At 36.5% G+C, this 27,994-nt stretch overlaps 3 protein-coding genes across 3 annotated transcripts; 1 reads left to right on the forward strand and 2 right to left on the reverse strand.

Annotated features, from left to right (window-relative positions):
• Nucleotides 1-7,535: 7,535 nt before the first annotated feature.
• Nucleotides 7,536-15,587, reverse strand: LOC129250771 (E3 ubiquitin-protein ligase RNF123). The gene is made up of 18 exons (XM_054890370.1): nucleotides 15,294-15,587; nucleotides 14,900-15,146; nucleotides 14,452-14,597; nucleotides 13,872-14,357; nucleotides 13,535-13,804; nucleotides 13,383-13,465; nucleotides 13,116-13,315; nucleotides 12,735-13,050; nucleotides 12,579-12,642; nucleotides 12,355-12,508; nucleotides 12,022-12,210; nucleotides 11,842-11,955; nucleotides 10,329-10,455; nucleotides 9,808-9,970; nucleotides 9,385-9,745; nucleotides 8,920-9,285; nucleotides 8,616-8,859; nucleotides 7,536-8,533 (listed from the first exon to the last, which is right to left on the reverse strand). The coding sequence occupies exons 1-18, from the start codon at nucleotides 15,455-15,457 to the stop codon at nucleotides 8,214-8,216; spliced, it is 4,014 nt and encodes a 1,337-aa protein (XP_054746345.1). The 5' UTR covers nucleotides 15,458-15,587; the 3' UTR covers nucleotides 7,536-8,213.
• A 2,204-nt stretch (nucleotides 15,588-17,791) lies between these two features.
• LOC129253098 (E3 UFM1-protein ligase 1 homolog) lies at nucleotides 17,792-20,885 on the forward strand. Its single transcript, XM_054891344.1, has 9 exons — nucleotides 17,792-17,970; nucleotides 18,031-18,229; nucleotides 18,292-18,762; nucleotides 18,829-19,159; nucleotides 19,232-19,688; nucleotides 19,746-19,890; nucleotides 19,952-20,117; nucleotides 20,190-20,537; nucleotides 20,604-20,885. Exons 1-9 carry the CDS (start codon nucleotides 17,894-17,896, stop codon nucleotides 20,741-20,743), a joined length of 2,334 nt encoding a protein of 777 aa, XP_054747319.1. The 5' UTR covers nucleotides 17,792-17,893; the 3' UTR covers nucleotides 20,744-20,885.
• Nucleotides 20,886-22,454: 1,569 nt separating this feature from the next.
• LOC129250858 (PAX3- and PAX7-binding protein 1) lies at nucleotides 22,455-27,912 on the reverse strand. The gene is made up of 14 exons (XM_054890466.1): nucleotides 27,541-27,912; nucleotides 27,005-27,414; nucleotides 25,545-25,779; nucleotides 25,291-25,470; nucleotides 24,820-25,138; nucleotides 24,473-24,662; nucleotides 24,278-24,401; nucleotides 24,024-24,212; nucleotides 23,796-23,944; nucleotides 23,531-23,735; nucleotides 23,273-23,465; nucleotides 23,034-23,193; nucleotides 22,797-22,960; nucleotides 22,455-22,727 (listed from the first exon to the last, which is right to left on the reverse strand). Exons 1-14 carry the CDS (start codon nucleotides 27,764-27,766, stop codon nucleotides 22,676-22,678), a joined length of 2,796 nt encoding a protein of 931 aa, XP_054746441.1. The 5' UTR covers nucleotides 27,767-27,912; the 3' UTR covers nucleotides 22,455-22,675.
• Between the last annotated feature and the right edge of the window lie 82 nt (nucleotides 27,913-27,994).

Genomic DNA, 27,994 nt, shown 5'->3' on the forward strand with positions numbered 1-27,994 from the left:
TCCTGTCAATGAACCACTCATTATACATGTGACAAGTTTTCCCACATGTGCTCCTTATCCTACTAGTCCATGAATGATATACAGTCGGTCAAAAAAGTTTTTGCACCGTTATGTTTTTTACAATATTCACATTATTTTTCATACAATTTTCGTTGGTTTTGTCATAAAAATACAGTGTACCATAAGCGGACACTTTTTTCAATACGTACCTCAAATCCCTAAGAATTTCTTTAAATAATTCTCTCTTGAGCGAGCAACGCTCCCACAACATATTATTATTTTACACTTTTCTCATAAGCGGACAAGCACCCAAGCGCTGTATGGAATAATATATAAAGTATATGGTATAAAGTTCGGAATTTTAAAATAGGTATGTTGCTTTTGTTATAGTATGGATGATATTTTTATACAAAATTAGCAAACAAACAAAAACTGCCATGAAAAACATTGCGAATATTGTAAGAAAACTGAATGTACCAAAACTTTTTTGACTCACTGTATAATCGTATATGAACTAATTTCATGTTGACTATAGACGGATTTTTTTCAGGTATTTGGCAGAGAAATATTGTACTTTCATGCAGCGATGTGTGAAAACGTGCATAGTAAAAATAATGTAATATTAAGTATAATATTTTTGTTTTTAATTTTATTTAAATTTTTTCTGCCTTACAGCAAAACACCGTGTTTCCATTTTATGTGAAATAGCTGCCCAAATCTATCTAAAATTCTTAGTCGTGAAATATGCATGAAATTTCACAATAATTTCACGACAAAGTTGTACTCTATTCACGCTATGAAAAAGCTCGCAACATGTTGCCACAATGATGCCAGCAACATTTTTTCTCCGCTGTGTGCATTTGTGCACGAATTTAAAAATTGTGTTCAAATTGAAATTTAGCAAAAATATTAAAAAATCTGTATAAAAAGTAAGCCTACTTAAAATATGAAAAATTTTTAATTTGATGACCGCAATTTTTTTTCTCTTTAATAGAGGAATGTGTAATAATTGTAATACCCAAAAGCGAAATAAGCGAGGAAGACAGGGCGCTGAAAGCCATCTTTGTCCCCAAGACAGTCGATTCTACGTTATTCGTCTCTACAGATTTATATCCGGCCAAAGACTATCACTCGAGCAGCATTTCCCATACATGTTTGGAAATGTTTATGTTGCTACGACCACAACGACCTTCTTCAAAATGGTTTCTCCTATTGGTTTTTTCTCATTTCCATTTATAAGAAAATGAGCTTCAGCTCTCCAAAAGGTAGTGTTTTGCAGATATTTACGCAAATTGTAGTCCTTAAGCTTAAGCGCTGGCATAATTTGAATTCCGAAGTGGGGAAGTCTAAAATCCTTCCTCAATATTTCATATGAAATAGTTTTTGGAAGTATCTTTTTTTGGTTCTTTCGAGTGTCCGATCAAAACTCTATCGAAATTATTTCCCATGCACATGTGTCATATATGAGAATTTTTATTTTTTTATTTTATTTAATTTTTTTTATTTGCATAAGGACATAAAATGTATGTTTTTTGCATATTTCTATATGCATATTTGCATATTTTAATATACAAATAGATAGTATCAAATCAGTTACAGAATACAAAAAAACACGCGGGGCATATGCAATGAAAAATTGTTCTTGAATGGGGACAATGTTACATTAAATTTAATTTTTTATTTAAAAATTTTACACAAATAAAAGTGTGAAGCTTTATAAAATTCTAAGTGTGAGGTTCTGAGTATCTGAACTGGTTTTCCGAGCAGCAATTTAGTCGAATTTTATAATGTTTAAGTTAGGAAAAATGTGTTTCATTACACTTACACATCCACAAAGCAAGAAATAATAAAAATAAATACTATATAAGTACCAAAGGAAACACAAATTACCTTTTTAAAAAAATATGAATACTAGTAGGTAAAAATATAGAAAGGCTAAACTTGATTTCGAGGAGAGATTGCAAAGGCTTTACTGAATGTTAATATCAAATTTGAGCTTTTAAAGAAATAGTTATTTATGTATATTTTTATTAATTACTTGATGTGGTACTAATTAAGTACCAATAGTATATAACTGTAATTAAAAATATTGAAATACAAAACAAACACAAAAAAAAAACACTGAAGAAACGAAAAATACAACAGGATACTAAAAGTAATACCTCTTCAAACGACAATACGAGTATGGGCTAATCAAATTTTAGTAGAAAAATTCTAGTCAAAAGAAATGCGGAAAAGAAGAACAAAACAAAAAATGTATTATAGAAAAATACTCTTATACATACATATACATATATGGACAACAAAGTTAATTATTATTTTATTAGACTACTTAAAGTTTGTTAAAAAAAAGAGATTATAAAAAGGTTGAATTTTATGCACCAAATGAAATTCTAAATGTTGATGTCAAATTTTATGTAAAAGTACCACCTAATTGAGATGAAAACAGAGTAAGCATATCGTATAAAATTTAAAAGAAATGTACAAAAAAGGAAATTACTAAACCAAAGATATTTTTCTAGAAACGTAAACGATCAGCTGAATATAAAAAAATGTGCTATGGAAATCAAATATCTAATTGAGCTGCATTTCTTTGAAAACGAGTATACAATTAAGAGAACAGGGGTGAGAAAGAAAAAACTTTTAACAGCAATGTTACTACTACACATAACTGTTTGTATGTTTAAATGTGAGTTTATGCATAGTAACTAACACATGAATTGGCGAATGAAATAAATCTAAAATTTTGCTTTAATGTGAATATGAACTTTTTAAATTCTGATTATTACAGTTTTAATAATAGAGTTCTAACAGCTAAGCAAAAAAAGGCACGCATAAACATATTTACATAATCACAAAAAAAAAGATTCTATCCAACTGTACGAATTTGTACTGGTAAACTAAATCAAAATTGTTTTCGAAACTAACGTCGTTGTTGTGCTTTGTTATAAATATTTAGGCAGCTTTATAAGTGAAACGAAATTATGAAAATAAAAATATTTTGGGAAATTTGAAAAGTAAAACTGGTGTTTTATTTATTTTTCGCTTCCGCAGGTGTTTCAAAGTGTAAGGCCACGCTAGGATTTTGAGCGTTTCTATGTCAAATGATGCAAGTATTTTGGGCATTGCCGACAATTCGTCTATTAATTTGTTCATTTATAGGCTTGTCGCGCCGTCAGAATTGGGAAGGACCTCTCCGAGCCCTTTGATACCAAACGAGGTTTCAGGGAAAAATTCAAAAAATTTCAAAATTTCAAAAAATTTTATAATTTCGCGATTTATTCATTTTGGTCTTTGGTTATTTCTAATATTTTCATAATTCATTTTTAATTTTTAGGATAAAAGCTATTTAAAAAAAAAATTCTGTGAAAAAAAAATATTTTTTATTAAAAAAATTTTGTAAAAAAATAAAGTTTTTATAAATTTTTTATATTTATTCTTAGGATAAAAGATATTTAAAAAATAACTGTGTAAAAAAGAATTATTTTTTTTTACAAAAATTTTTTTCATTCATTTTTGAAAATCGCTGCCCTCCTACTGATGAACATCCCAATAACTTTTCAAGGATTTGCTTATATGCCGCGATGTCCGGTAGCGCCGTCAGAATTGGGAAGGACCTCTCCGAGCCCTTTGATACCAAACGAGGCTTCAGACAGGGTGACTCGCTGTCGTGTAACTTCTTTAACCTGATGCTGGAAAAGAGTGTGCGAGTTGCAGAACTGACTTGCTCCGGCACAGTTTTTTATAAGAGCGTACAATTGATGGCGTTTGCTGATGATATTGACACCATCGGCCTTAACCATCGCGTTGTTAGTTCTGCCTTTTTCAAACTGGATAAAGAAGCAAAGCGACGAAGAAAACTAACACTTCATAAGGTTCTTATCATACCCGTCCTAACGTATGGTGCAGAAGCTTGGACGATCACAACATCCGACGAGGCGTCCCTTTGAGTGTTTGAGAGAAAAATTCTTCAGAAGATTTTTGAACCTTTGCACGTTAGCGACGGTGAATATCACAGGCGATGAAACAATAAGATGTATGCGCTTTACGACGACATAGACATAGTGCAGCGAATAAAGATCCAGCGGCTACGTTGGCTGGCTTATGTCGTCCGAATGGATTCAAACGCTCCCGCTCTGAAAGTATTCTAAGCGGTACCAGCTGGTGGTAACAGAGGGAGGCCTCCTCTGCGTTGGTAGAAAGGCTTGGCTTCACTTGGTGTGTCCTATTCAGTTGGTGTGTCAAGAAAGGATCAAATCACGTAAGCGGTTATTGAGCAAATTAAGAAGAAGAAATCAGGCACTGATCTTGAGACACAAAATCTTGTTGGTACAGTCAAACACGGCGGTGGTGAAGTTAATCAGTTAAAATTTATTGAACCGACAATGGATAAATGGTACCCCCAGCATTTAAAAAGGAATCTTAAAGATAGTGCCGGAAATCATGGCTTATCAAGAACGTTTTGGTTCTAACAAGATAACGACCCAAAACACACAGCCGAGATCGTTAAGGTTTAGCCCTCGTACAACGGTCCAAAACAGATTAAAACACCTCTACAGTCGCCGAATCTCCATCCTATTTAGTATCTGTGCGATCTATTAGAAAAACGAGCTCGACAGTATGTAAAAACACGTAAGGAGAGCGAAGATTATAACTAAGGAAACAGAAAAGTTAGTAAACTCAATGCCAAATAGATTAAGTGAAGTCCCAAAACATCGTGGATAGCCAAAAGCCACAAAATAATAAATTTGGTTTTTGTATATTATTTATAAAGCTTTTTCCATACGTCTTAAAACTGTACGCAGACTTACTGGTTGCTATATTTGCATGTTGCTGCAATTATTGTACTTACCGTTATGTCAACTGTGAAGTGAGGATTCTTGTTAGGGGGCGTCCATAAATTACGTGAGGTGTTTTTTTTTCAATTTTCTGTACCTCCCTCCCCCCCCTGATGAGATGTCGTGAGATTTTATTCAACCCCCTCCCCCATCCCCCAATCACACGTGAGATTTTTCAAAATGTGGTTTTCTTATGTAAACGCGTTAGATTGTTATTGTAAAAAGAAAAAAAATTGCTTCGTGCTTTTATTTACGACTAGTTAAGACTAGTAATCAATATTTCTGAGAGTTATAAGTGTAATAAAATAAATAGATGCGAAGTAAATACCGCATGTACTGCAGCATATTTTCTCTAAATCATCACGTATACTTGGGCAATAGAGATCATAAGGCGGGCTGATAAAGGCATTCAGCGGTTGAATCGGTAGGCGTATTAGAAATGGAGCAAATGACTTTCCGTCATGTTCTTTAAAGTCCGGAATTATCAAACGTCAATCAACCTAAGTGAAGAATCATATGTAGATCACTCCGGCGTGGGCTGCAGCAGTTCTGATCAACGCATTTCACAACCTAAAAAAAATTAAAAACAATTTCCCTTTGTAACTCTTAATAAAAATTTGTTGACATTCGCGCTCGTTAAAAAACTAAAAAAAAAAAAAAAATAGGCACGCATAAAAATTTGATATGAATCAACTGCAATGTACCTGGAGTAAATATTGGCTCTCTCTAAACAAAGAAGGTTGTAACCTGTCCCTGTGTCGCTGCCACTCAGCTCGTACGCTCTTGTTCATCGAGTCGCGCGTTCGGCTGATAGTGGCGCGAAAACAAACGACGGGCTGCACTGTACCGTAAATTCAGATTAAATTGAGCTATTTGGTATAAAACAAATATGGTGGTTTGACAGCAGTAATGTATAACGTCGAAATATGAATGAAATTATTTTCTTTCGAACGAATTAGTGAATGATCTTAATCATACTACGATTACGCTTAAGATTAAATCTTAAGCATGTGCAATCTGGATAATGGACCAAAATAGTATAATTTTTTTTTGTTTCAATCAGAAAAAAAATTGCGTGACATTTGCCGAGACCACCCCCTCTCTCCAACGTAAGATTAGATGAGATTTGACTCGACCCTCCCCCCCCTTAAACATCTCACGTAATTTATGGACGCCCCCTTATTTTAGTTTGGTTTTGTAACTTAAGAATGTAAGGAAAGAATAAATAAATAAAATATGTTTTCAGCTATAAATTTTTATTGTGTTTTTAATCAAATTAAGTGGCACGCAGACTTTATGGACTATGCGTATATGCAGGTATGCGTTTTGGAATTCCAATTTCCATTTTCTCGATTTTTCCTCGTTTTTTCATCGGTTTTCCTGGCAGACGCTAATGTGTGAAGAAATAGCCAAGTTTACTTTAGTCTCAGCTGACTTTGCATATCCTCTTTCAAAATACCTAACGATTCTGTGCGCTACATGATTCGGTAGAGTGAGCTGGGAAAAGCATTTAACTGAAAAGCAGAGTTAAAATGAAAAAATAGCTCTTAGACCTTCGACTTGAAGGTCTTTTGTGTCCTATCGTTGTTACAATACTTCCTGCAGACCTAATGCTTTTATACAGTCTGCAGCTTTTATGAATGCTAGTCCAATATGCTGTAGGACTAGATAGAATTTACCCTAAAAGAAAGCAAAAGATTGAGCACGGCTCACTGCCATAGAATGGCAATGCCTTCATTAGACTGGTCCCTCTTTAGATAAATACTCTGTTGGGCACCCGAGTCTGACCAGACTTTTCTGGCCAGACTTTTTCGACTTTGGGCGTGAATTCAAAACATTTCTATTATACATAGCTTACGACTTGAGCTAGCTTCCTAAAATTTAATTTTCTATCGATTTATGGATATAATCTTTTGAAAGAGGTCGTCGAATAGGACGAAAAAAGACCAAACCCGGTTGCCCAACCGAACCTTTTAAAAAAGCTGTCCAACGGAGAGTTAATCTCTTCACACATTCTGACGGCGTATACTCTCACATGAAAAATTCACACGAAAAATTTCTCATCGGCACATCCTTGGCATGTGATCGACGCTCCCGGCACCAATGCATATCAGCGCTTTGGGCCAACTGTGCAGGGAGTTCTCCTGTAGATGCTTCTCAAGTGCTGCTAGAAAGTGCTTTAGTTTGCCTTAGTGTCCAGCTCGATCTTGAATGTTTTCCACAACTGACTTGTCTATAACTATTTGCTCCTTGCACAATGCTTTGCTTCTTCTATCTTAAATATATAATTGGTGCTTAAACACTTTTTGGGTGTTTGACCGAGCTCCTCCTCCTATTTTTGGGACCTACAGTTTTAATCCGATTCCGTACGGCAGGTATCTTCTATGAGGAGCTTTCTCATGGCAGAAATACACTTCGAGGTTTGCCATTGCCTGCCGAGAGGCGACCGGTATTAGATAAAACTTTATTCATTTTGGCGTTTCATGCACGGAGATACGAACCTACGTACTTCCGAATGGTAGTCACGCACCAACACATTCGCCTACGACGGCCTATGCATATCTTCTTACTCTTATTTATAAAATAATTCACATTTCTTGTTTTATTTTTGGCAGTGTTTAATGTATATAATAGATTTTTTATTTATTTGTTATCTATTTTTTACAGTAAACTTTGTAAATGCATACAATATAATATACTAAATTTAATTTTTGGTGTATATATAGAACTTTTGAATGGTATCTAGAACCAAATGTTTTCCATGTTTTCAAATTCATGAAAGAAGTGCATTTTGCAAAAATACTATTTTCAGCGCTGAATAGCTGCATAAACAATGTATTATTTTTTATATATATTTTTTTTAACATACACTCATTTCATAAAAATTTTAAAAGCTGCGTTTCTCCCGATTTATCCATAAATACTATAGCAAATACTTATTTTTTTTTTTTGTTTTTTATTTTTTTCTAATTTTGAATTTGGCTATTTGAATTGCAATGGCAATAAAATACAAAATTTCTTTAAAATTGCTTATAGAAATTGCTTGGGAATGTGCTATTTAAGTGAAGTAAAATAATTGCAAACTTATTCGATTGCATATATTTCCATATGCACGCAAATGTGTGTGTGTGTGCAGCTACTTTAGATGTATTGATTCGAACAATAAAGCGTATCACAATAACAATTAAAGCTAAAAACAAATGCAATTCATTTTCATTTTGTAAAAATTTGTAACTTTGGTAAACAATTTCAAGGATATCATTTTAGGCAGTTTTGTTGTAGTACATAGTTAAGTTTAGTTATGTCGTCACAAAGGGCTGACTAGAATCAAGGTGGGTTACAGTTATTTGATGTAGTAGTGGGCGCGCAACTTAACTAAATTTCGAAGAATGTGGGCGTTGATGTATATTCGATGTTATTGTAAATCACTGTGCCCTCATTGGTTTCGATAGTTTTGATGAGTGTCTTGCAATAGAAGCATACCTTCGAATTCATTAAGTGTTGCATAATGCAATTGCTACACGATTGATGTTTGCAAGGCGTGAAAATCACAGTGATTGGCTTGGCGCAACAAATAGGACAGAGCGAATCTTCCGAAGGCAACGTTATGTCCGAGAGCAGCGATTGCTTTATGCGCAACATGTCGATAAGTTTGCGCACCTCTTCAATTTCCTGCGGTGTTACGTGCGTGGGATCTGGTACAAAAGTTTTTATAATATTTTTCAACTAGTGAATGCTGTAAATACATAGAAAGATAGAAACAAGCAATCCACTTACAATCAGATAGTGCAAATTTAATGATCGGCGGATCGGCGCGTATTCTTTTCGATGACGTCGATGGCACTGGCACGCGCACATCATTGGTTAACGGATCGATATGTGCGCGCGTTTGCGGATCGAAATTGCCGCGCGGTATTTCTGCTTGTTGCAATATTGGCGTTTTTATCTCACCCAGCGCAAACTCCAAATTGGCAAATTGAAAGCTGGGATCGGTGAGAAGCGCGCGTGTGATACGTGTCACCTGTAGGAACAAGCGTATTATTCCAAGTTAGCATAATGTAATTTGAAATGTTTAGGAAACCTTTTGTGGATTACGATCTGTGTCAAGTTCGGACCGCAGCAATGCCACCAAAATACCCAGTGCTGCGCTAATAATCGGAAAATGTGTTACCGAATTCAAGTCGGAGGAGCACATGTCGACTATGAATTGGAAGCAGCCCGGTGGCACTGTGACACGCGACAAAACTTGACTAATAAGCTGGCACACACGATTCAATATTAAATCACTATTGGAACGTGAAGGTTCCTGGAATATTTCTGGCGCCACTGTGATGATCATTTCCAAGCAACGCATCAATGAAACGGTCAACTCAAAACACATTGAACAAATTTTCAGCTGCTTTGGTTCGAAAACGGCGTTCTCTTGACGGTGTGCGGTATTCTGAATCTAAGAGGAAAAAACAAAAAATAAAAAATTAATTTTTAATAATTAAATTTTTAAATATTAAATTTTTAATAAAAATAGTTTCTAATACGTAGCTACTACCTCTTGCAACAGCAATATAAATTCCGAAAATGCCCAATTCAACTGACTCAAAACCGAATTCAGAAAAGCCGTTGCGAATGGCTCATCCTCGGACAACTTTTGTCCAATCAATTTTTGGAAATGCCGCGATGAATTAGCAGGCGCAATATGATGTAATAGGCCGGTGTGTGTCTCATTTTTGGCACGACTTCTACAAAGTCCAATTTGTACAGGCTGATTGCCACCCTGCCATATGCTTGGCTGCCGCGAATCGCGATAGGCAAAACCATCACCAAGCCAAAAACGCAAAAGCAGCCAATTACTTTGACCCCAGGCACGATTTTCATAAGGACGCAAGAGTGATCTGACAAGCGCATTTTGGCTGTGAGGTGAGGAGAGTGGCAAATTAACTGAGGCAAAAATTCATTTTACACGCACACTCACCTTTTCTTTGGTGAACGCTCCAAAGCACGTACACCAGCTTTATGACAGGTCAGAGTGCCCAGAGCCTGCAGCAGAGAATCCTTGCACGAAGCTAAGATTATGCGTGGGTCAGCGGAATGTAAGCCCAGAAACTCTGCTGATGCATTGACAGCGCACTCAGCGTCTAAGAAGAAATATGCACGGTTTCAAAAAATGTATTCAACTAATTTAAAATAATTTTGAATTTATATGCAAGCAATAAAGAAAAAAATATTAATAATGAAAAAAAAAACAATAAAGAAAAAAATTAAAAAAAAGAAACAAATTGAGAGAAAAAAAAAGAAAAAATAAAAACAAAAAAAAATTAAATAAAAAAATAAATAAAAAAAATTTAAAAAAATATATAAAAAAATTAGAAATATAAAATACAATATAAAAAATAAGAAATAAAATTAAATAAAAATAAAAAAAAAGAAAAAACGTGAAAAAATATATCTATTTTTTTTTTTTCAAATATAATTGCAAATCATACTAAAAATTACCAGTAATTTCAAACTGCGCATATAGATCGTGATGACTGAAATCCATAGCGGTGTCCAATAAAATGGGTAGTATATTGATATACACTTCAGGTACAAATGAGAATAATGGGCCAAGTTGTGAACACGCCTTAAAATAGTAATACATCATTAAAATTAGGTATTTAGATTAGAGTTGTAAAGTGTTTTGCAAATCGTTAGGGCCAAATTAATTGAAATTAGCCCATAAAACATTTAAAACTACGATCTACATAGTCCTGCCATAAGTTCTGTTACAAGTTAAGTTCGTTATAGATATGAAATTATAAGACTTTTTTAATGAAATTAATTTTATTTAATCATGTAAATATTAAAAAAACCTTTTTTTAATTTTCATTCGAAAAGATCACCATTTGCTTTTACACAAGCCTTCAAACGATTAGGCTATTGCAGCACGCACGGTTTCCATGGATATTTACGTCGCTGCTCGAAACAAAAATTGTTTGGGACTCTCCAAATTTCAGTGAGACCTTCGACAGGCCATGTTCTCTAATTCTGACCACAAACTGCATTCCCATGGATTCAAATCTGGACTTCCAGGCGGTCAATCCTCTACGGTTATGAACTCAGGAATATTGTTTTTTTGTTTGCTGGAAAATCCAACATCCTTCATTGAAGAGAGTACTGTACAACTGCTTCACCACGCCTTCTAAGATATCCTTCTGGTACACTTGTGCCCCGGTCTTAACCCCTCTTTCGCAAAAATGAAGAGATGTAACGCCTTTACAAAACACTCCCCACCAAACCATGCGGAGGCTGGATGGTGGCCACGCTGAACCCTTGGAACAACATTTTTTGCGTCTTTAGAAGTACTAGCATGGATTTTGTCGTTTTGCTTATTAAAAACTTTTTTAAAAGTGAAAATTTTTCATCATTGAAAAAAATATTTTCATGACTGCGCGCAAAGAAGATGCTTGCATCTATCAAGTCTAATTTTCTTCAAGCGCGTTGCCAAAAGATGGCCAGTTGAGCGGCGGGCGGTTTTCATGTGGAGATCATCTCTAATAAGTCTTGACATGGATCTGGTCGATACATTCACTTCGTTGGACATCATTTTTTGCTTTCTAAGAATTTCTGTGAATTTTTTCTCGAACGGCGTTTATGGCTGCACTGGTTCGAAGCACGCGAGGACGACCACTTCTTTTTCTGTCTGTCACTTCACACGTTTGGGAAAAACGATTACTCGTGCAGTAAAAAAACATTTTCGAAATATTAAGTTTTTTTAGCAATTCGAATATCTCATTTGCACTTTTACCTCAATCCCTGCAATGCTATCACTACAATGCGATTTTCTTAGCTCCCCACTCTATTGTTAACAAAAATTTGCCACAAAACTGAGTATAATTTATGAGTAGGCAATGCATACGGTCAAAAGCAAAAATAACGTTACTTTTTTCTGTGAATTTGTTCTCGCCGTATGCATTGTAAAATTTGTCACAGAATTTATGGCAAGTTTAAGAAAAAAAAAGCACTTTACATTCAATGTACGCAGCGTTTTCTCCAACAACCACACAATCATCATACGGCGTTGTTTCCCAAGCGCGACTGCACGATACCAGGTTTGTTTACGCGCCAAATCGATTGAACGTTTCTACAAAGGAGTTAAAACGAAACATTTTCAAATACATTCGTATTCTTTTAATGCAGTACTACTTACTGCGAATACATTTTCGCGTTGACTAAATTTCTGTTTCAGATCAGAAACAATATTGCAATGACTTTCGTTCATGCACACGTTCGCATGATCCTCCAACACCTTTAACTTGCGTTCGACATCCTCACGATAGAATTTTGTTTCTCGCAGAACTTCATTTAAAGCGGCAATTTCATCGCGCACTGATGAAATCTAAAGTATACGCAATGATATTATAAATATATGTCGAGAATAAAAAGCAAATATTAGATATGAATCGTAGAGCACCAAATACATTTAACTTGTTTAGTAAATATGCGTTAATGATTATTCCAGATTCCTTATAATTTACTGCACCTTAACAATGTACTTATGCCCAACCGAATAGTAGTAGAGCACGCAAATGTCAAATAACTCTGAAAGCGAACTCTCCGCATCGCCATTACCCGGTGTTGCATCTTGCACTGGATTTAAACGCGGATTCAAGAAATGCGTGAATGTTGTAGCGGGACTGAAAGTCGTTTAAAAATCGATAACCACAATTCCACACAAGAAAAATCAATAGAAGTGCTTATGCTTACCCTTGTGCGCCTGCAATGGCGATATTGTTAAGATTCGTTGCTGTAAGAAACATCCCGGGATCAACTAGAATAGCGAACAAAACCGAAACATTAACGACACATACACATATCTATACATAAAAACATTGGTCAGAAATTTCTGCTCCCTCCACTCACCCAACTCTCCAACGCGCAACACTGCACGATCCTCCTCAAGCAACTCTTGCGCACGTTCCACACCCAAATATGTTGAGATATCGCTGCGATGCACCTTGCGCAGATGAGACAATACACCACCAACACGATCAAAATGTTGGTATTCGAATGTACCATCAAAGAAGTAGTCCGGTTTGATTTCCACCTGTGCCGCAGGCAATTCACTCTCAAACAGCGTTTTGGTGACATCTATGAGTATACAAATAAATGATAGCGCGACTGTGGACTCCATCGGATGCATTATGCTAGATTGCATAAGGAAGAACGAATGGAAAGGCTGTAGGGCAAAATGAATTCGAATGCAATTTACAGGCAAAAAATAATGATCTTTTGTTTTTTTACTCGTTGCTCCATACTAAGATCCATCACGTAACGACGCAACTTGGATATAAATATTTTGCGACTCGACGGTGCTAGCTCATCACCATCCGTGTTAGCGAGTAGTAGAATTAACAGATTTTTCTGCACATTATAAAGGCTTTCGGTGGCTTTGGTAATTTTATCAACTTGCGCAAGGTACTTCAGCTTAGGGCCACCAATGCCTGTAAAATTGAATAGAAGATAAGTTTTTGATATACAATTTGCTGATGTGTTGATTTCCGAACAAACCATCTGTCCAGACATTCGAGTCAGGCACCAGCTGCTGCATGAATTTATATTCTGGAGGGCGTATATACATTAGCAAGGCCAAACTAGAAAGTAAAGGAAGTTTCACTTAAATAAAAGAAAATTTGGGATATTGAAAAAATATTATATTTTACCAATGTTTTTTAAAAAACTTATATTCCAGAAATGTTTTTCGTGTTTGAACATTCGTACACATGCAGGTGAGCACCGTTATGGCACGCTTCTGTTTCTCATAATCCAAGCCCGCATGCGTGTGTGTATATGTTGAGAGTAAAGCATTTACCAGCTTACGCATTACAAACTTCACCTCCTCATTTTCCAAATAATTCCACAGAAGGGAGAGTAGCGCGCCCAAAGTGCTTTCAGGTGTGCCCGGTAACTTAGGCGGCTCTTTATCGGTTTCGCTTTAGGTAAAATATGAAATGTTTATATGTAATGGGCAGGTATAGCGGGTAATAGGATTTTACTTACTTAGCAATCATGCACAAATTGACAATATGTGGTAACAATTTGTCTTCGATGACATATGGATCGAACAACACTTGTGTTAATTTCTCAATCAGCAGCGTAGCGAACACAACATACACCGTTTTCTTCGTGGATACTTTACCCTCCACATAATCCTTTTTCTTACACACTGGATTGTGTACCAGTACAGTGGCTAAATTGACTAGATAGCCAAGTAACAAGTCGGCTTTTTGTAAGCGTACGATAGGTTTCGCCTGTATCGGCATAAAACCCTCAACTGGATACCTAAAAGGCATATTGCCAAAGTTCACTTGTAAACCTTGATTATAACCGAGTGAAACGGCGGGAAAGAATGAAATGCCTGGACCACGTTCTAGTTTGCTGAAAGCGACACCCATTGAAATACCGTTACGGAAATATTCAACTTTTTCATTGTCAACATCGATAGTAATACCGATATTATCACCAATTTGCCATTTGTCGCCATACCTTTTATCGAAAAGTTTTAGAATTAGAGTTTAGAATTTATTTTAAAAAATCGAATATTAAGGATTGCTCTGATTAACTAATTTTTTTTACTCACTTTGAGGTGGAAATGTGCCATATTTGTTGTTTGCTACCATCATAACCATAACTCCATTTCGTATCACCAACGCCGCTGTTCTCATTAAAGGTGCATTTATTGGAACACCATCCGATTTGCATCACGCCTTTACTGTGCAAAAGTACCTAAAGATATGCATATAAATATATGTATAAATATGTATACACCAAATCCAAAAAAAATATACTCTTGGCTGTATACTGAAAAATATTGTCACATACAAAATTTTCATATTTTTAAATTTAGCCGCCAAATGTCCTTCTATCGTTAACCCACTTGGCAACACGTTCAACTCAAGGTCATTACACTTCGAAACTGTCCTATTAACCTTTACCACCACCATCACGTCACTACTGTAGCATCGAACCCACATGCCATGCTTCATTAAACCCCTCAAACCATTTACAATGTAAACGTGTTTGCTTACCTCATACATCCAACGCCCACCATAAACGCAAACATTTGCCTTTATAGTATTGAAACTGCCTTGTGAACGCAGCGAGAGCCTATCCGCTGATATCCGCACTGTCGATGTAAAATCAATATCACATATCGTGTGCTCTGGACCAAGCCTAGAGCCCATGTCGATTCGCTGTGTCTTCGTCGCTTGTGCACTATTTGACTCAATGACATTCAGACGCTCGTTTAGCCAATTCCGCACAATGACCATTTGGCTGTAGTAGAATAATAATAATCACTCATAAAATATGCATATAATGAATGAGATAATATGCATTCGCTGCCAAGTCGTTTTGACTGGGATTTGACCATTAATTGACCCTGGCTCAATACGTTTGCTGCCGCAGCAATATTTTACTTACTCGGGTAGCTTCATTTCATCCAGTTTGGGTGCTTTTGGCGTATCTTGCATTGCGGAGCACCCAGCCTCATCATCCTCGTCCTCTGGCTGTTGTTTTTGAGCAGCATTAATTTGTTCGAAAATATCCTCACCAAAAACTTTTACAAATAATTTTGCTATTGACATAATTTTGTGTGAGTGCACCGTTAATGCATTTGTATTTAAAGCTTCTATTTGCTTTGTTCCAGCTAAACAATTTTTTCAAAAAGGCTAAAGTAACGAATACGAGTTTTGTTTACCTTCGAAAATTTGATTTATTAAAAGGTGCTGCTTCTTGTATTCACAGCTGGTCGCAATGAAACGAATTTTTTTGGCATATACACAGAGTGATCTGTATTATTTAGTACACGAAATATTTTGAAAAATAATTAAAGACGGAATACGTCAAGTCAAATGCACACAAAATGATATTACCAGAGAACGTGAGCCTTCTCTATGTATTAACATTCTCTATTACTAATACAGCTTCTTTGTTTTTTTCTCTTCGTTTCGCCCTCAAATTAATATTTTATATTTCCTGCAAAGTACTTAAAAGCTGAAAAAGTCTGGGACTCCCGAAACACCAAGCACAAGCAACGGCTCAAAGGCATTGAAAGTCGCTCAAGCGATCTGCAATAAATTCCTCGTTTGTATTAACAATTGTCTACGCATTATTTGCCGATCTTTCTGGCCGAACACCATTTCAAATGAAGACCTCTACGCGCTCACAAACAGTATGCTCATCAACTCATACATTAGCTGGGCTGGGAAAAGAGCGCGTGGATGACCATAGATGACGTGGGTGCGAACGGTGTGTACTGAAAGCGAGAGTTTTGGTTCCTGTAATCAAATGAGGAGTTATGCATATGATAGAAGACGTTGGAAGAGGGTAGTATCCACTCTAACAAAGAGCATAACATAACATTTTTAAATAATATATGTACACCAATTTTAAACTACATATTGTAATTAATTATTGTTGAATGTATTATTTTGAATTGCTGCAAGGAATAAATAAATAGTACCTATAAATCAGAAAAGGCACAACACATGGCCTGAAAGTATTGAGCTACATTTTTTTATTCAGCTCAATATCAAATATGCAATTCAGCCATTGTCACGTTGTCTTTTTTATGTTTTCAAGAAAAATAAAAGCAAAATTTTTTTTTATGGAAGCAATATTCACAGGTATGCACTCTTCTCTCGGTCCATGCTAGATTTTCGCGATTACTTGCAAACGTAATTTTGATTTTTAGTCAAATTATTAATGATATTACTAAATTCGTGTCTATTTCTCGCTGTTTCTCCTACTTTGACAATTGGCCTGATACCTGTCCCCACTTTGATGTTGTCAAACCAAGTAATTTTTTTCCTGCCAATTCTTCTTCGTTCTTCGATTTTTCCTTATATTAGCGATTGTTAAATATTATATAATGTTGCCTCATGTAATAAGTACGAAATGAGAAAATTTTCTTCTTTTAAAATAACAAATTTGCTTTGCCAAATATCCATTGCATGTAAATAATTTGATTAGCAACTCTGGTTGGCATTCCAATTCTCTGTCTAATTTTTTACAAAAAACAATGCAAAATAAAAACAACAAGCAAATAGAAAAAAACTATTATAAAAACTCAAATAAAAAGAAAAAAGTGCGTGTAACGTAGTACACATAACAGAAGTGAAACTTTCAAGGCAGACAAAGAAAGAGGGAGAGACGCGAGAGAGAATGAGAGAGAGAGAGGGAGAGAAAGAATATATATCTAAATGAATTCACAACATTTGCAGAGAATACAAATAGACAAAATTTACAAAAAACGGAGTACGGTCGACTGGTGTAGGTAATCGCTGGACACAAACCGTGGCAACAACGCGCACTACTCCTAGCGTTTATCACCCGCACAAACGCAGCGATTCCAGGACCGCACAGAGTATCGTAAAGCAATACCAATAAATCCGACGCCAGAATGGATAGCACTTTATAGTAAACACAAACATTAGCCAGGAAACGGAAATATAACGCCAAAAAGTAGGCAGCAAAAATATATTTCCTACAAGTTTGCACCAACAAACAAGCGCCAAAAAGTAGGCAGATTCTCACTCGAAACTAGCAGCTACAGGAAAAAACTCAGGAAAAATAGCCTAAAGTGTATCTAAGATATGTATAAGGTATAGCTCTCTCTCTCCTTTTCCTCTACGTTATATCTTTTTTCTCTATCGCGGAACGAAAGTGCCCAAAACGTTGCATGGCCTTGAAATTTTACTCTCCATTCTCGCTCGTCCATCGACGCCTGAGAAGTTTCACTTCAAAAACCGAACAAAAAATAGTTTTAACAGTTTTGCAATTACTATTTAATAAAGGTCGCTCTCAATGTTTGCTACCAAACATTTCTCAAAGGTAAGTTTTTGACAATAACGTTCTTCTTCCACATGTTATAAGTTCACAATAAGCGGAATTGACGACGTGTTTATTTTGTTGTTTCGTTGGCACCCGACAAGTGTAGGAGGCAATGCAAACATTTTTGTACATTGTCACGAAATAAAATATTGTTGTGTTAAAATTTTGTTAGAAAATAAAAATCCGATATGAGTGCCGATTGGGAAGAGATTAAACGTTTGGCCGCAGATTTCCAGAAGGCGCAATTGACATCGACTCTGCAACGGTACGCATCTTAAAAATATATGAATAAAAAGAGTAAACGATTTCTTTCATAAATTCTTAGCCTTAGCGAACGTAATTGCATTGAACTCGTTACATTGTTGCTGGAAAAAAATTTGCTTGAAGCTTTCTTCACCAACGATGGCAAGGAATATATTACACCAGATCAATTGGAACGTGAAATACAGGATGAACTGTATGTGAACGGCGGACGTATTAATTTGGTGGAAGTCAGCAAGGCACTCAATGTGGATTTATCGCGAGTAAGTAAAAGAAAGTAAATGCATAAATGGTACAGTTATATATGTCACTATCTTGTATTTAGATCGAGACAATAGCTGCGCGGATTGCAGAAACTGATCCAGAGATACACTTCATGTTGGGTCAGCTGATTAGTGAGCAGTACATCACACAAATCGCAGAAGAGATCAACGAGCGTCTATCGCAAAAGGGTGAAATAACAGTATCTGACCTGGCACAACAATTTGACTTGCCCTCTGATTTTCTGCAACATGATGTTATGGAGAAGCATTTGGGCAAGATCATACGCGGTCGACAGGATGCTTCCAACCCGCGCGTATTTTTCACTCAAGCGTATACACAGCGTTGCAAGGCTAAAATTCGTGGCGCTCTAAAAGCGATAACGCGTCCAACTAATGTTGCAACCATACTGCAGCAAATTAATGTGCAAGAAAAAATATTTCATTCTTTGTTTGACGAGATTGCTCCTGCCGGTCATGTGTCTTCCAAGCAGCAAAATGCACAATACATTCCTCTCATCTACACAAAGATGCAAGTAAGCTGCTCGTCATGGCTAGCGATGTATACAGCATAGTTTATGTTATATTTTTGTATTTTCTAGGCCGACTGGGTGAATTCGTTTTATAAACAAAATGGCTTTTTGGAATATGAGGGTGTTAGCAAATTAGGTGTTTCGGATCCGAAACAATTTATACGCAAGCAGTTTCCCAATGAAGAAATCATCTACCTGAAGCGGTGTGCCATCGGCTCGAAAATAATTGATCTCACCGTTCTCAGCTCTTTAAATGAATGCAGCGCAACAAAAAGTTATGTGGACCTGGCTACTATACTGCCTTCTAATATGTCAGAAGAAGACATGGAAGAAGTGTTTGACACGATAATGTCACGAAAAGGTTCAACACCTGGTAACTTTGTCTTCCTCCAAGGCATTGGTAAGCAAATTACTGTTCTCTGAAATTTATGTAAAGTTCAAAAATATAAATATATTTTTTTTATTCGCAAAGTATTTTCACAGCAATATCTAAATAATCTCATTCAGCCCTGTCACGAAATGGCAAATGCAAATGCAAAAACTGCCGTTGAGAGTGGGGTATACCAGCAATACTTAGCCGAGAAACAGCTTTCAGGTAAATCGAGTGCTGCTCACGACTTTGACGATGATTCTAAGGCGGACAAGCGGGAAGAGCGCCGCAAGAAAGCTGCCATTGGAAAGGCTGGTGGAGGCAGCCAAGGGCGCGAAACTAAAACCAAATCGACGAAAAAGCATCAGCGAAGTGGGCGTGGAGGCGGTTATACCGTCGATAGCGATGAAGAGCAAGAAGGGCGTGCCGGCACAGGCAAAAAAGCTAACAAGTCCCTAGAGATGGTAAAAATTGAGGAAATTGTTAAGATAATCAATAAGGCTTTGGAAGAGGAAGGATTGGAATACCTGTCCGATACTATTGCAGGATCGTATTATAGGTTCGATTCTTCAACATTAATAAGTAGTAATTATTGTAATATTTGTCTTTTTTAAAGTCAATTAAATCAGGTGGCACTTGCGAAAGCGCAAGAATTGTTCGAGGCAACACCGCAAACCAATCGACGTCAGACGCATGCTGCCGTACAGGAGCGCATCAATACGTTACTCGTTGATGTGCGTTTATACGAAAAGGGGTTAAAGGTTTGTGAAAAAAATTTAATTGCTTCGTAATATGTCACTAATATAAAACAATATTGTGCAGCTATTGCCCGCCGATTCGCAAGCTCAATTGTGCAAATATCTACTCAAAGCACTTGGTAATGACATTTGCAATGAATTGACCAGTTACATTGCCAGTGAATCCAATTTAACTACGAAAACGACCAACCTTAATGTTGATCAACGCACTAAGATCGCACAGGAGTGTGGTAGGTTTTCGGATATGCTTGCATTTGAAATTTGCAACATATAAAATACGTTGGAAACTTTTTCTTTTGTAGATCCTGAATATAAAATTGTCTTGTTGGAGCTCAATAAAGCGGTCAATAAAACAATAGAGGAATTCGTTGCAGCCATCGAAGGTGTTTTGAAAGCATGCAGCATGATCATCAAGAAAGTGGATAAGAAGAAAGATCGTCAACTCATTGTCCAACACAAAGAAAAACTAATGCAGCAGCTACAAGAGACCACAGAGCCCGCTTTGGTGCTACATTTAGTTTCTTTAATACTTTTTACAACGGTGACTGGTTGTATACTGCATGCTTCCGGTAAATTTGTAGCACAAATACTCGCCTTCATACGCCCCAGTCTGAGTAACGAACAAAATGAACAACTTATGCAATATCATGGTGAGTGCCGAGAACTTTTTAAACGAATTTTATAATTTTTTAACTATTCAACCTTTTCGTCTATAGATTTTGTGTTGAAATTGTTGCAAGCTAAAGAAGATAGCGAAGAGGCAAAAATTTTAAACGAACAATTGCAAAATCTGCAAAGTGCCATAAAGGAGCTGGCGGCGTCTTATGAAAAGCCGGGCACTTCAAAAACTGAATAGATTGATTTAATGTAAAACAAGAGTAGCTCGTCAGTGATATGCCTTTTACCTAAAGCGAAACACATTTACATCCAATGCTTGAAGTTTACTTTTTTAATTTTGCAATAAACTTATTTACAGATTTATAGCGTATAATGACTAATACTGGTTTTTTAATTATATTGATTGTAATGAAAATCGTTGAACACTAGCGAAATTCTATCGGTCACCGGCAAGCGAAACTATTCCTAACGGCGACCAAAGGTATTTCGGATAAGGAACTTCCGCTCAGGAGAGTGGGCTTAAGACTTTCAATTGGTTACTTTACGGGCCACTGCAGCCAGAGATATCACTTAAACAAAATTGGTTCATCATCTGTCGATTCTGTGAAATGGGCACTGAAAATTCAGAGCAAGTTTTTTGTGAATGTCCTGCACTAGGCCAAACTTTGTTGTTGTTGTTGTAGCAGTACCTTTGCCCTGTCAGTGTATCGTAACCACCCATCGTCTTCATCTAGCTCATCTAACGGTAGGCCCAGGAAACTAGCTGTTTCGACAGCTTGGGTCCAGCTGGAAAGGGGTGTTAGGTGAGTAGGTTTGATGGGCATGTGAAAAGGTGGTTAGTATCGTGCGGAGGGCCTTCACATGCTGGACATATGATGGGCATTCAGGTTTAACTCTGGACAGGTAGGAGTTTAGTCTGCTACAGTATCCAAATCGTAATTGTGCTAAAGTTACGTGGGTTTCTCGGAGTAGCTGAATCTCTTCATCTGATATGGGTGATGGTTGGACTCCGATTACGACATTAAGGGGTCGGAAGTTTAGGAAGGTGGTGTCTCCCGATGAATATCATTGAGCGTATGTCTAAACGCTATACGGTCCAGTAAATGTCGGCTAGTTTTGTCCTGGATCTCGTCGGAATAGTTGAAGATGCCTTGGAGGCAGCCCAGCTCCTAGCAGGTATTTAGATGGGTGAAACCTACGGTAACACCCGAGTATAAACTGTTTGCTGAGCATTTTATTGTGATCCTTGACTGGGAGCATCTGTGCCTTATGTAGGTGTTGTAGTGGGGACGTCAGGAGGCATACCTTGGCTGTCCTGATAGCAGTATTCTGGCATGTAGGGAGCTTTGTCCACTGCGTATCACTAGTTTCAGGAGACCAATTGCTTTAAATTTTTTTGTCCTTGCCCCAACCATTGCCGGATAGCGATTTGATGACCTTGTTGCGGTTTTGGACTTAAGTAGCAATTGCGGTTGCGTCCGCAGAGAAGTAACTCCTAAAATTTTGGGGTTGTTTACTGTCGGTATTGGTGTGTCGTCGACTTTAACCTTTAGCTGTAGTTTGATCTTCTTTGTGCAGGTTGTTGTTGTCGTTGTTGTAGTAGTGATACAAACCCGAGGTGGTAAAGAGCGGTTGCCGTTTACTTAGTGGGAAAAGTTGTAGATTCCTCGCAGTGAAAAAGCGAGATACTGGTGAGCTAATCGTTTACGTTGGCGCACAGGCTCAGGCACAGCCATTGTCGAACAATCGTAAGCATAGAAGACCAGACCAGACGGCAGACTCCCTCTGGTGACTGAGGGAGCTTCGATACGTAAAAGTTGAAAAGCGAGGGTGAAAGGGAACCACCATGCGGATTACCTTTATTTGGTCGAAGTTTGCAGTGGCCTAATAATAGTAATAATTGTATTGACGTTTACAGCCTCTACTTGCACAATAAGCAATAAAAAATGTTCAATCGTTACAGTGTTTTATTTTTATTTGAAATTCTATGGAGTCTGAAAAATTGCTTATAGCTATTTAGTTAAACATCTATAATAGTATCAACTAGGTCTAGGTCAACTACAAATATATACATAGCGCAGGGAATCGCAACTGTTGTACCATATTGGGATAAACGTCAAGCAGCCGTGATATAATTTTATGCGTAAGTACCTCATAATGTGCGAACTAATTAATAGCTATGTAATCGTTGCAGAATTTGCTTTGCTTTATCGCAGGTTTGGCTAGAATGTGAAATACATTTTTAATATTAATTTAGGGTAAATTATGAAATATTCTCCATATTTACTTACATAAAAAGTGGATTCTTTGCATCAAAGGCATCCAAAGTCTGCTTTATGTAGGCAATTAGTAGTTGGAGATTCTGCAATGTTTCCGATTCTGGTTGTAGCCACACTGTTGGCAATGTATTAACAATTATATAAGCCTTACTTATCGCATCATTGGCTGTGCAAACCTGCAAAAATGCAAAATAAATCAGTAAAAGTTTAGCAACTAAAGTTTATAGCAATGACAGCTTGTATACATACTCTCATAGCGAGCAGTAGATAGCGGTTCAACAATGAACCTATTGCTAATTCACGCAAAGGTTTATCAGCAACAATACCCTGCCAGCTTAGAAAATTTCTAAACAGTTTGAGACCACTGCAAAATTGACGCTGAAAGAACGAAGTCTTTGCCTCTTGCACTCTGAAAAACCATACACAATTAAATATTTTTTAATTTAGTTACACAATTGTTGTTGTTGTTGTGTTGGCTTTATACTTACTGCTTGGGAAAAATTGGTATAAAGACATCGTTATCCAAAGCCAACTTCATTTTTTCTAAAATCTTCTCAAACAATTGCTGCAACTGTCTTGATGTTTCTTTAAGGGGAAAATCACGTCCTAAACGATTTATAAAACCGATTAAACGCAATGTTTGTGTTGTTGATAGTGGATCCCAACATTGATTGACAATATCTATAAATTAAATGTTATTCAAATTGTTTTGCATAGAAAGCGTTGAGTCCATTTCATGTGCTCACCAGTTACTTTAGGCAAAACAATTTTCTCAATAATTGTCGGCACCAAATTAACATCGGGGTCAAGTCTTAAAGACGACTCGGTCTCCTCCTGACTCCAAGCATAAAGCATACAGGCTGAGTACCAATTCAATTTTTCTATATCTTTGTACTCTTCCAGCAGCGGCGACCAGAACAGCATTTCAAAACGCACAAGAGGACCCAGGATCTAGTAAATAAGCGAGATTTATGAACTATTTTAAACAACAACCATATAACAATTTCTCACCTTAGGCAAACACAAACTAACAAATGCGTCTTTGTAGGAGTTGATGTCGGTTTTGCGCCAAGCATACAATTTCATTAAGATTAGTTCGACTTTATAAAAGTCATCGTTTACATCGTTGAATATAGCTTCAGATTCTTTTTGGATTTGGTCTTTTTAAAGTAAGAAGAAGAAGAAAGTAAATGCAAATCAAGTATTGTTTTTATTCGGGAATAAGCCATTGTTTCCTACCTAAATTGTTTTGCAACTGCTCTTGGTAGCGATCTGAGGTCTCATCATCGCTGGACATGCCATCTAAATGCGAAATAAGCAACTCATTTTTCTCGCGATCACAACGGCGGCGAGTACGTCTACCTTCACGCTCTGCAGCACGCCGTATCTGTTCCTCTGAATCGGGCGCACGACGTGAACCGGCAGGTTCTAAATAAACGTAAAGGATATGATTTTAGTGTCTGGATAATTTTGTTATAAATGTTAGTTTTTACTTGAAGCTTCAGCCATTTCCTTAGCTTGATCGCGTACGTCTTGACGGCGGCGTTCGATGAGGAAATGTTGATGTTTTGAATATATTTGTAAGGTGCGTTTCTCTAAATCACTGATTATCGGAGTCTGCAAGAGAAGTGCAGTCAAAACTAGTGCTTATTGTCATTAACATGAATTTGGTTTCATATTCTACCAACCTTTTCAGTCAAACAGTCCACCAAATCGGCAGCATAGCATTTAAGCTCCTGGTAAAAACGATACTTTGCCGCCGCTGTTGGTGCCTTTTGAGTGCAATCCATTTCCTCAAGTTTCAATACCTTTAAATCTTTGGCTATGCGTTCGATTTCAGACACGTGCTTTTCGTTAACTTCTCGCAACTTTGTCAAACTGTTGTTTAATAAAAGTAAAGTAGAGTAAAATATATTAAAAATTCTATTCAAATCAAAATCGGGTTATTACTATAATTAATTCATTAGCACCTTTTCGATTTACTGTAGAACTAATTTTAATAACACCGGTTTTTCGAACTGCATGTAGAACTCACCGCGTTAGTATGGCATCATGTATTTCCATCGGTGTGCGCATTGATGCCGCTTTTCCCTTCTCCTTTTTCGTCTTGGTTGCTCCACCCAATACTTGTTGTGTCTTCTGTAATGCGCTCTTAGCATACGCCTGCTCTAGTAGTGTCGATGTTGATTGTTCCTCTGCCACATATTCCAATGCATTGGTAGCAGCAGGTTTTATCATAAACCGGGAGAGTACCGCATCATGTTGGGCACTCACCAGTTGTGCGCCGGTAACACCTTTTCGTATTTGTTGATTTTCCCATTCATGCATTTCGCGATCGGAATCCTCATCGGTATCTAGAATTGGAGGTAAAGAAGTGCAAACACTTATGAATGTTCGTATTTCGAAAAAATTATTTATGCAAAAAAATCTAAATTATTAATAAAACTATCGCCTTGTTCCATTTGGCATTTAAGTAGCACTTTTTTTAGTGCGCAATGCTACATACAATCGTTGTTTTCCACGGCGTAAAATTGTTCACGCCGTTCTTCACGTTCCTTCTTGCCAGTCATGATTGTCATGTCCATTCTCTCCTCATCATCCGAATTATCACCTTCCACATCTTCACGCGCCAACCGACTGCCCTTCTTCACGGGCGCTTTCGGTTCTTCGACGGGTATAAAATCGCCTACGCAAACATCAAAAGATACGTGTTAATGATTTAGCTCAATAAAATATGAATATAATTAGAAGTTAGCTTACCTTGCTCTCTGGCTTTTTGTCGACGTTTTCGAGCTGCATGTATCATTGCCGCGTCCGGTATAGAACCACTTTCTAACATTTGTTTCAAATGCTCAGGCTTAGAGAAACGATGATTGCTATCTCGATCATCCTCCTCTTCTTCGGGTTCATCTTCTTCGGACATGTCGTTACGACCGGCACATATTGCTGCACGCCCATTAAGGATAACATCGGGTTCAGATTTTTTAACAACAAGCTGTGGACAATATTATACAAAAACAATGTTAATATATTTTAGTGGTAAACTTAAGGTATTTTGAAATTAAGAAGTAGAAAAAGAGATGCCAACTTATTGTAAATAATAACTATTTAATTAGTTTTCGTTTAATTATAAACGATAAAAGTGAAAAAAAGTCTGATAAGCATTACACTCAGACACTTATTTTTTAAATATTTTGTTAATATAGTTCATTAAAAAATTGTATTAAGTAGTATTTGAAATAAATTCGGGATTCGCGATATGAACCACAGCAATCGAAATATTTTTTAGTAATTTCTGTAAATGAAGATTTCATACATTTACAGTAGATAGCACAGGGTTAATCTAATTAACCCACTTTTTCTGTTTAAATTACTTAAAAGTTCAGCACTAAATTGGCATCCTTACATAACCTATGAACAATATTGACTATGACACAGCAACAAATATCAGTACAACTTGTAGAATAATCTAATATTTTCAGTTAATTTCAACTATGTATTTTGAGAAGGAATAAAATTTTGATTACGAGTTTTGTTGCTTCATAAATTAAGTACAAGATAGATACATAAATAAGAAGAAATATTAAATTAAAAATATATTCTTATAGTATTGTAGTAGAATATTTTTTACAAAACAATTTTGGAAACATACAATATGAAAGTAGCCCTTTTAAGCCCAAAAATCATTGAACTTACAAAACTTAAAAATAAATTTCCTTTTTATCGAAATGTTTTAAATGCATTATTTTGAGCCGAAAGAACTAACATCTAGCAACTAAGGCGGTGTTTGTTAATACATTTAAACTGCACCACATTAGTCTTTATAGCATTTCAAAAGGAATCATTTCATAATCAGCAGCCGCCAAAAGACTTTCAACTAACATGAGCATTATATAAAGAATTAAAAATATGTTTATTCAAATACTCGTCATAAACCCGAAAATGCATAGATGTATTCAATTAAAAAGCGTTCCTCGTAAAAACAGCTCCCAAATTTCAAATTTATCTTGTAAGTGCTCAATGATTTACTTTTGTCAGCGACTACGATATGGTTCCCCCGCTTTTTCCTCAAAGCCTTAGTAGCTTTGTCGCATATGAACATCCCATACTTAATTGTATCATGGGCGCTGCGCGAAAAAAGCTTTTACACATATTTTTTTTTTAATTTTTAAATTCTTTTTATAAAAAACATTTAGGGAAATTGATAATAATAACCTTACCACAAAGTCGTCTGTGCGTATTTCTGTTTGGATACTATCAGATTTTTTACTTTTACACTGTTCTACAGCAGATGCTGAGGCTGTGCCTACTGCTTTTTCGCCAGTGGTTGCTAAAGTGGCTGTACCCTTATATTTATTACTAGATGTTGTTGAACCTAAATTGTGAGAAATATTATTGTTGCTGACATCGGTAGATTTTCCATTTTCGAAGCGGTCATGCGATTGTTGTCGTTCTCGTTGCCGGCCTGTAAAGCCGCTACCTCCACCACCACCGCTATTACCAATTTCTGCAAATGACTGTGTGTTTTGCCGTTCCTCTTTTCGCTTTCTGCGCCGTTCTCGGTCCAACATACGCATAAGTTTTTTACTATTTGATGATTTGCGTACTTGAAATACCTCCGTATCTTCCTCTAGAAATTAATGAGAATAGTACATTAGTGTATGTTTGTTGGTATAATCTATTAAATTGAACAGTATTGATTTTATACCCCTAACACCCACATACAAAACCACCCCGTATATTCGTTGCCCCTTACCATCGTCTGCAAAACTCAATAGCGCTTTTGGTTTCGGTTCCTCGACTTTATCTGTTTTATTACTAGACTTTTTGCTGCTCCCATCTTTGCTTTTCTTGTTAATCTGCACCGGTTGCTCTCTATCAACATCCGCTTCGATTGCATCCACCGCATTTTCATCCTCATCGTCTAAGGTGCTCGAAAACACTCGTCTTTGAATTTTCTTTGGCTTTCGAAATAGTGACATTATTTCTACTGTTGTTTTTGGACGAAGCACTATTTTTTAATGTTCACTATGAATTAGGAAAGAAATCTTCAGAAAAATAATGAATTAATATTAATACAAAAACTAATTTTCGTCTGGCTTAAGATTTGCAATTTTTCATATCTGACGTTTGCCCTTTTTTGACAAGCCAAGCAGCCGGTGTTGCCATATTATGGAATACACAACGCCATATTATGATATAGGTGCGTA

Source organism: Anastrepha obliqua, chromosome 1 (assembly GCF_027943255.1).
Source record: "Anastrepha obliqua isolate idAnaObli1 chromosome 1, idAnaObli1_1.0, whole genome shotgun sequence".
In the NCBI taxonomy this organism is placed as follows: Eukaryota; Metazoa; Arthropoda; class Insecta; order Diptera; family Tephritidae; genus Anastrepha; species Anastrepha obliqua.

Excerpts from the sequence above, each read along its gene's own strand:
- LOC129250771 (XM_054890370.1), bottom strand. The coding sequence starts at position 15,457 with ATGTCAATAGCAAAATTATTTGTAAAAGTTTTTGGTGAGGATATTTTC. Across the intron at positions 12,211-12,354 it reads GGCATAAGTACATTGTTAAG|ATTTCATCAGTGCGCGATGA; the intron begins GTGCAGTAAATT and ends CGTATACTTTAG. Across the intron at positions 9,971-10,328 it reads TGCGCAGTTTGAAATTACTG|ACGCTGAGTGCGCTGTCAAT; the intron begins GTAATTTTTAGT and ends ATTTCTTCTTAG.
- LOC129253098 (XM_054891344.1), top strand. The coding sequence starts at position 17,894 with ATGAGTGCCGATTGGGAAGAGATTAAACGTTTGGCCGCAGATTTCCAG. Across the intron at positions 18,763-18,828 it reads TCATCTACACAAAGATGCAA|GCCGACTGGGTGAATTCGTT; the intron begins GTAAGCTGCTCG and ends TGTATTTTCTAG. Across the intron at positions 19,689-19,745 it reads ATTGCAGGATCGTATTATAG|TCAATTAAATCAGGTGGCAC; the intron begins GTTCGATTCTTC and ends TCTTTTTTAAAG.
- LOC129250858 (XM_054890466.1), bottom strand. The coding sequence starts at position 27,766 with ATGTCACTATTTCGAAAGCCAAAGAAAATTCAAAGACGAGTGTTTTCG. Across the intron at positions 25,780-27,004 it reads TACGCACAGACGACTTTGTG|CTTGTTGTTAAAAAATCTGA; the intron begins GTAAGGTTATTA and ends TATTGTCCACAG. Across the intron at positions 22,728-22,796 it reads GCAAAGAATCCACTTTTTAT|CCAAACCTGCGATAAAGCAA; the intron begins GTAAGTAAATAT and ends TTCACATTCTAG.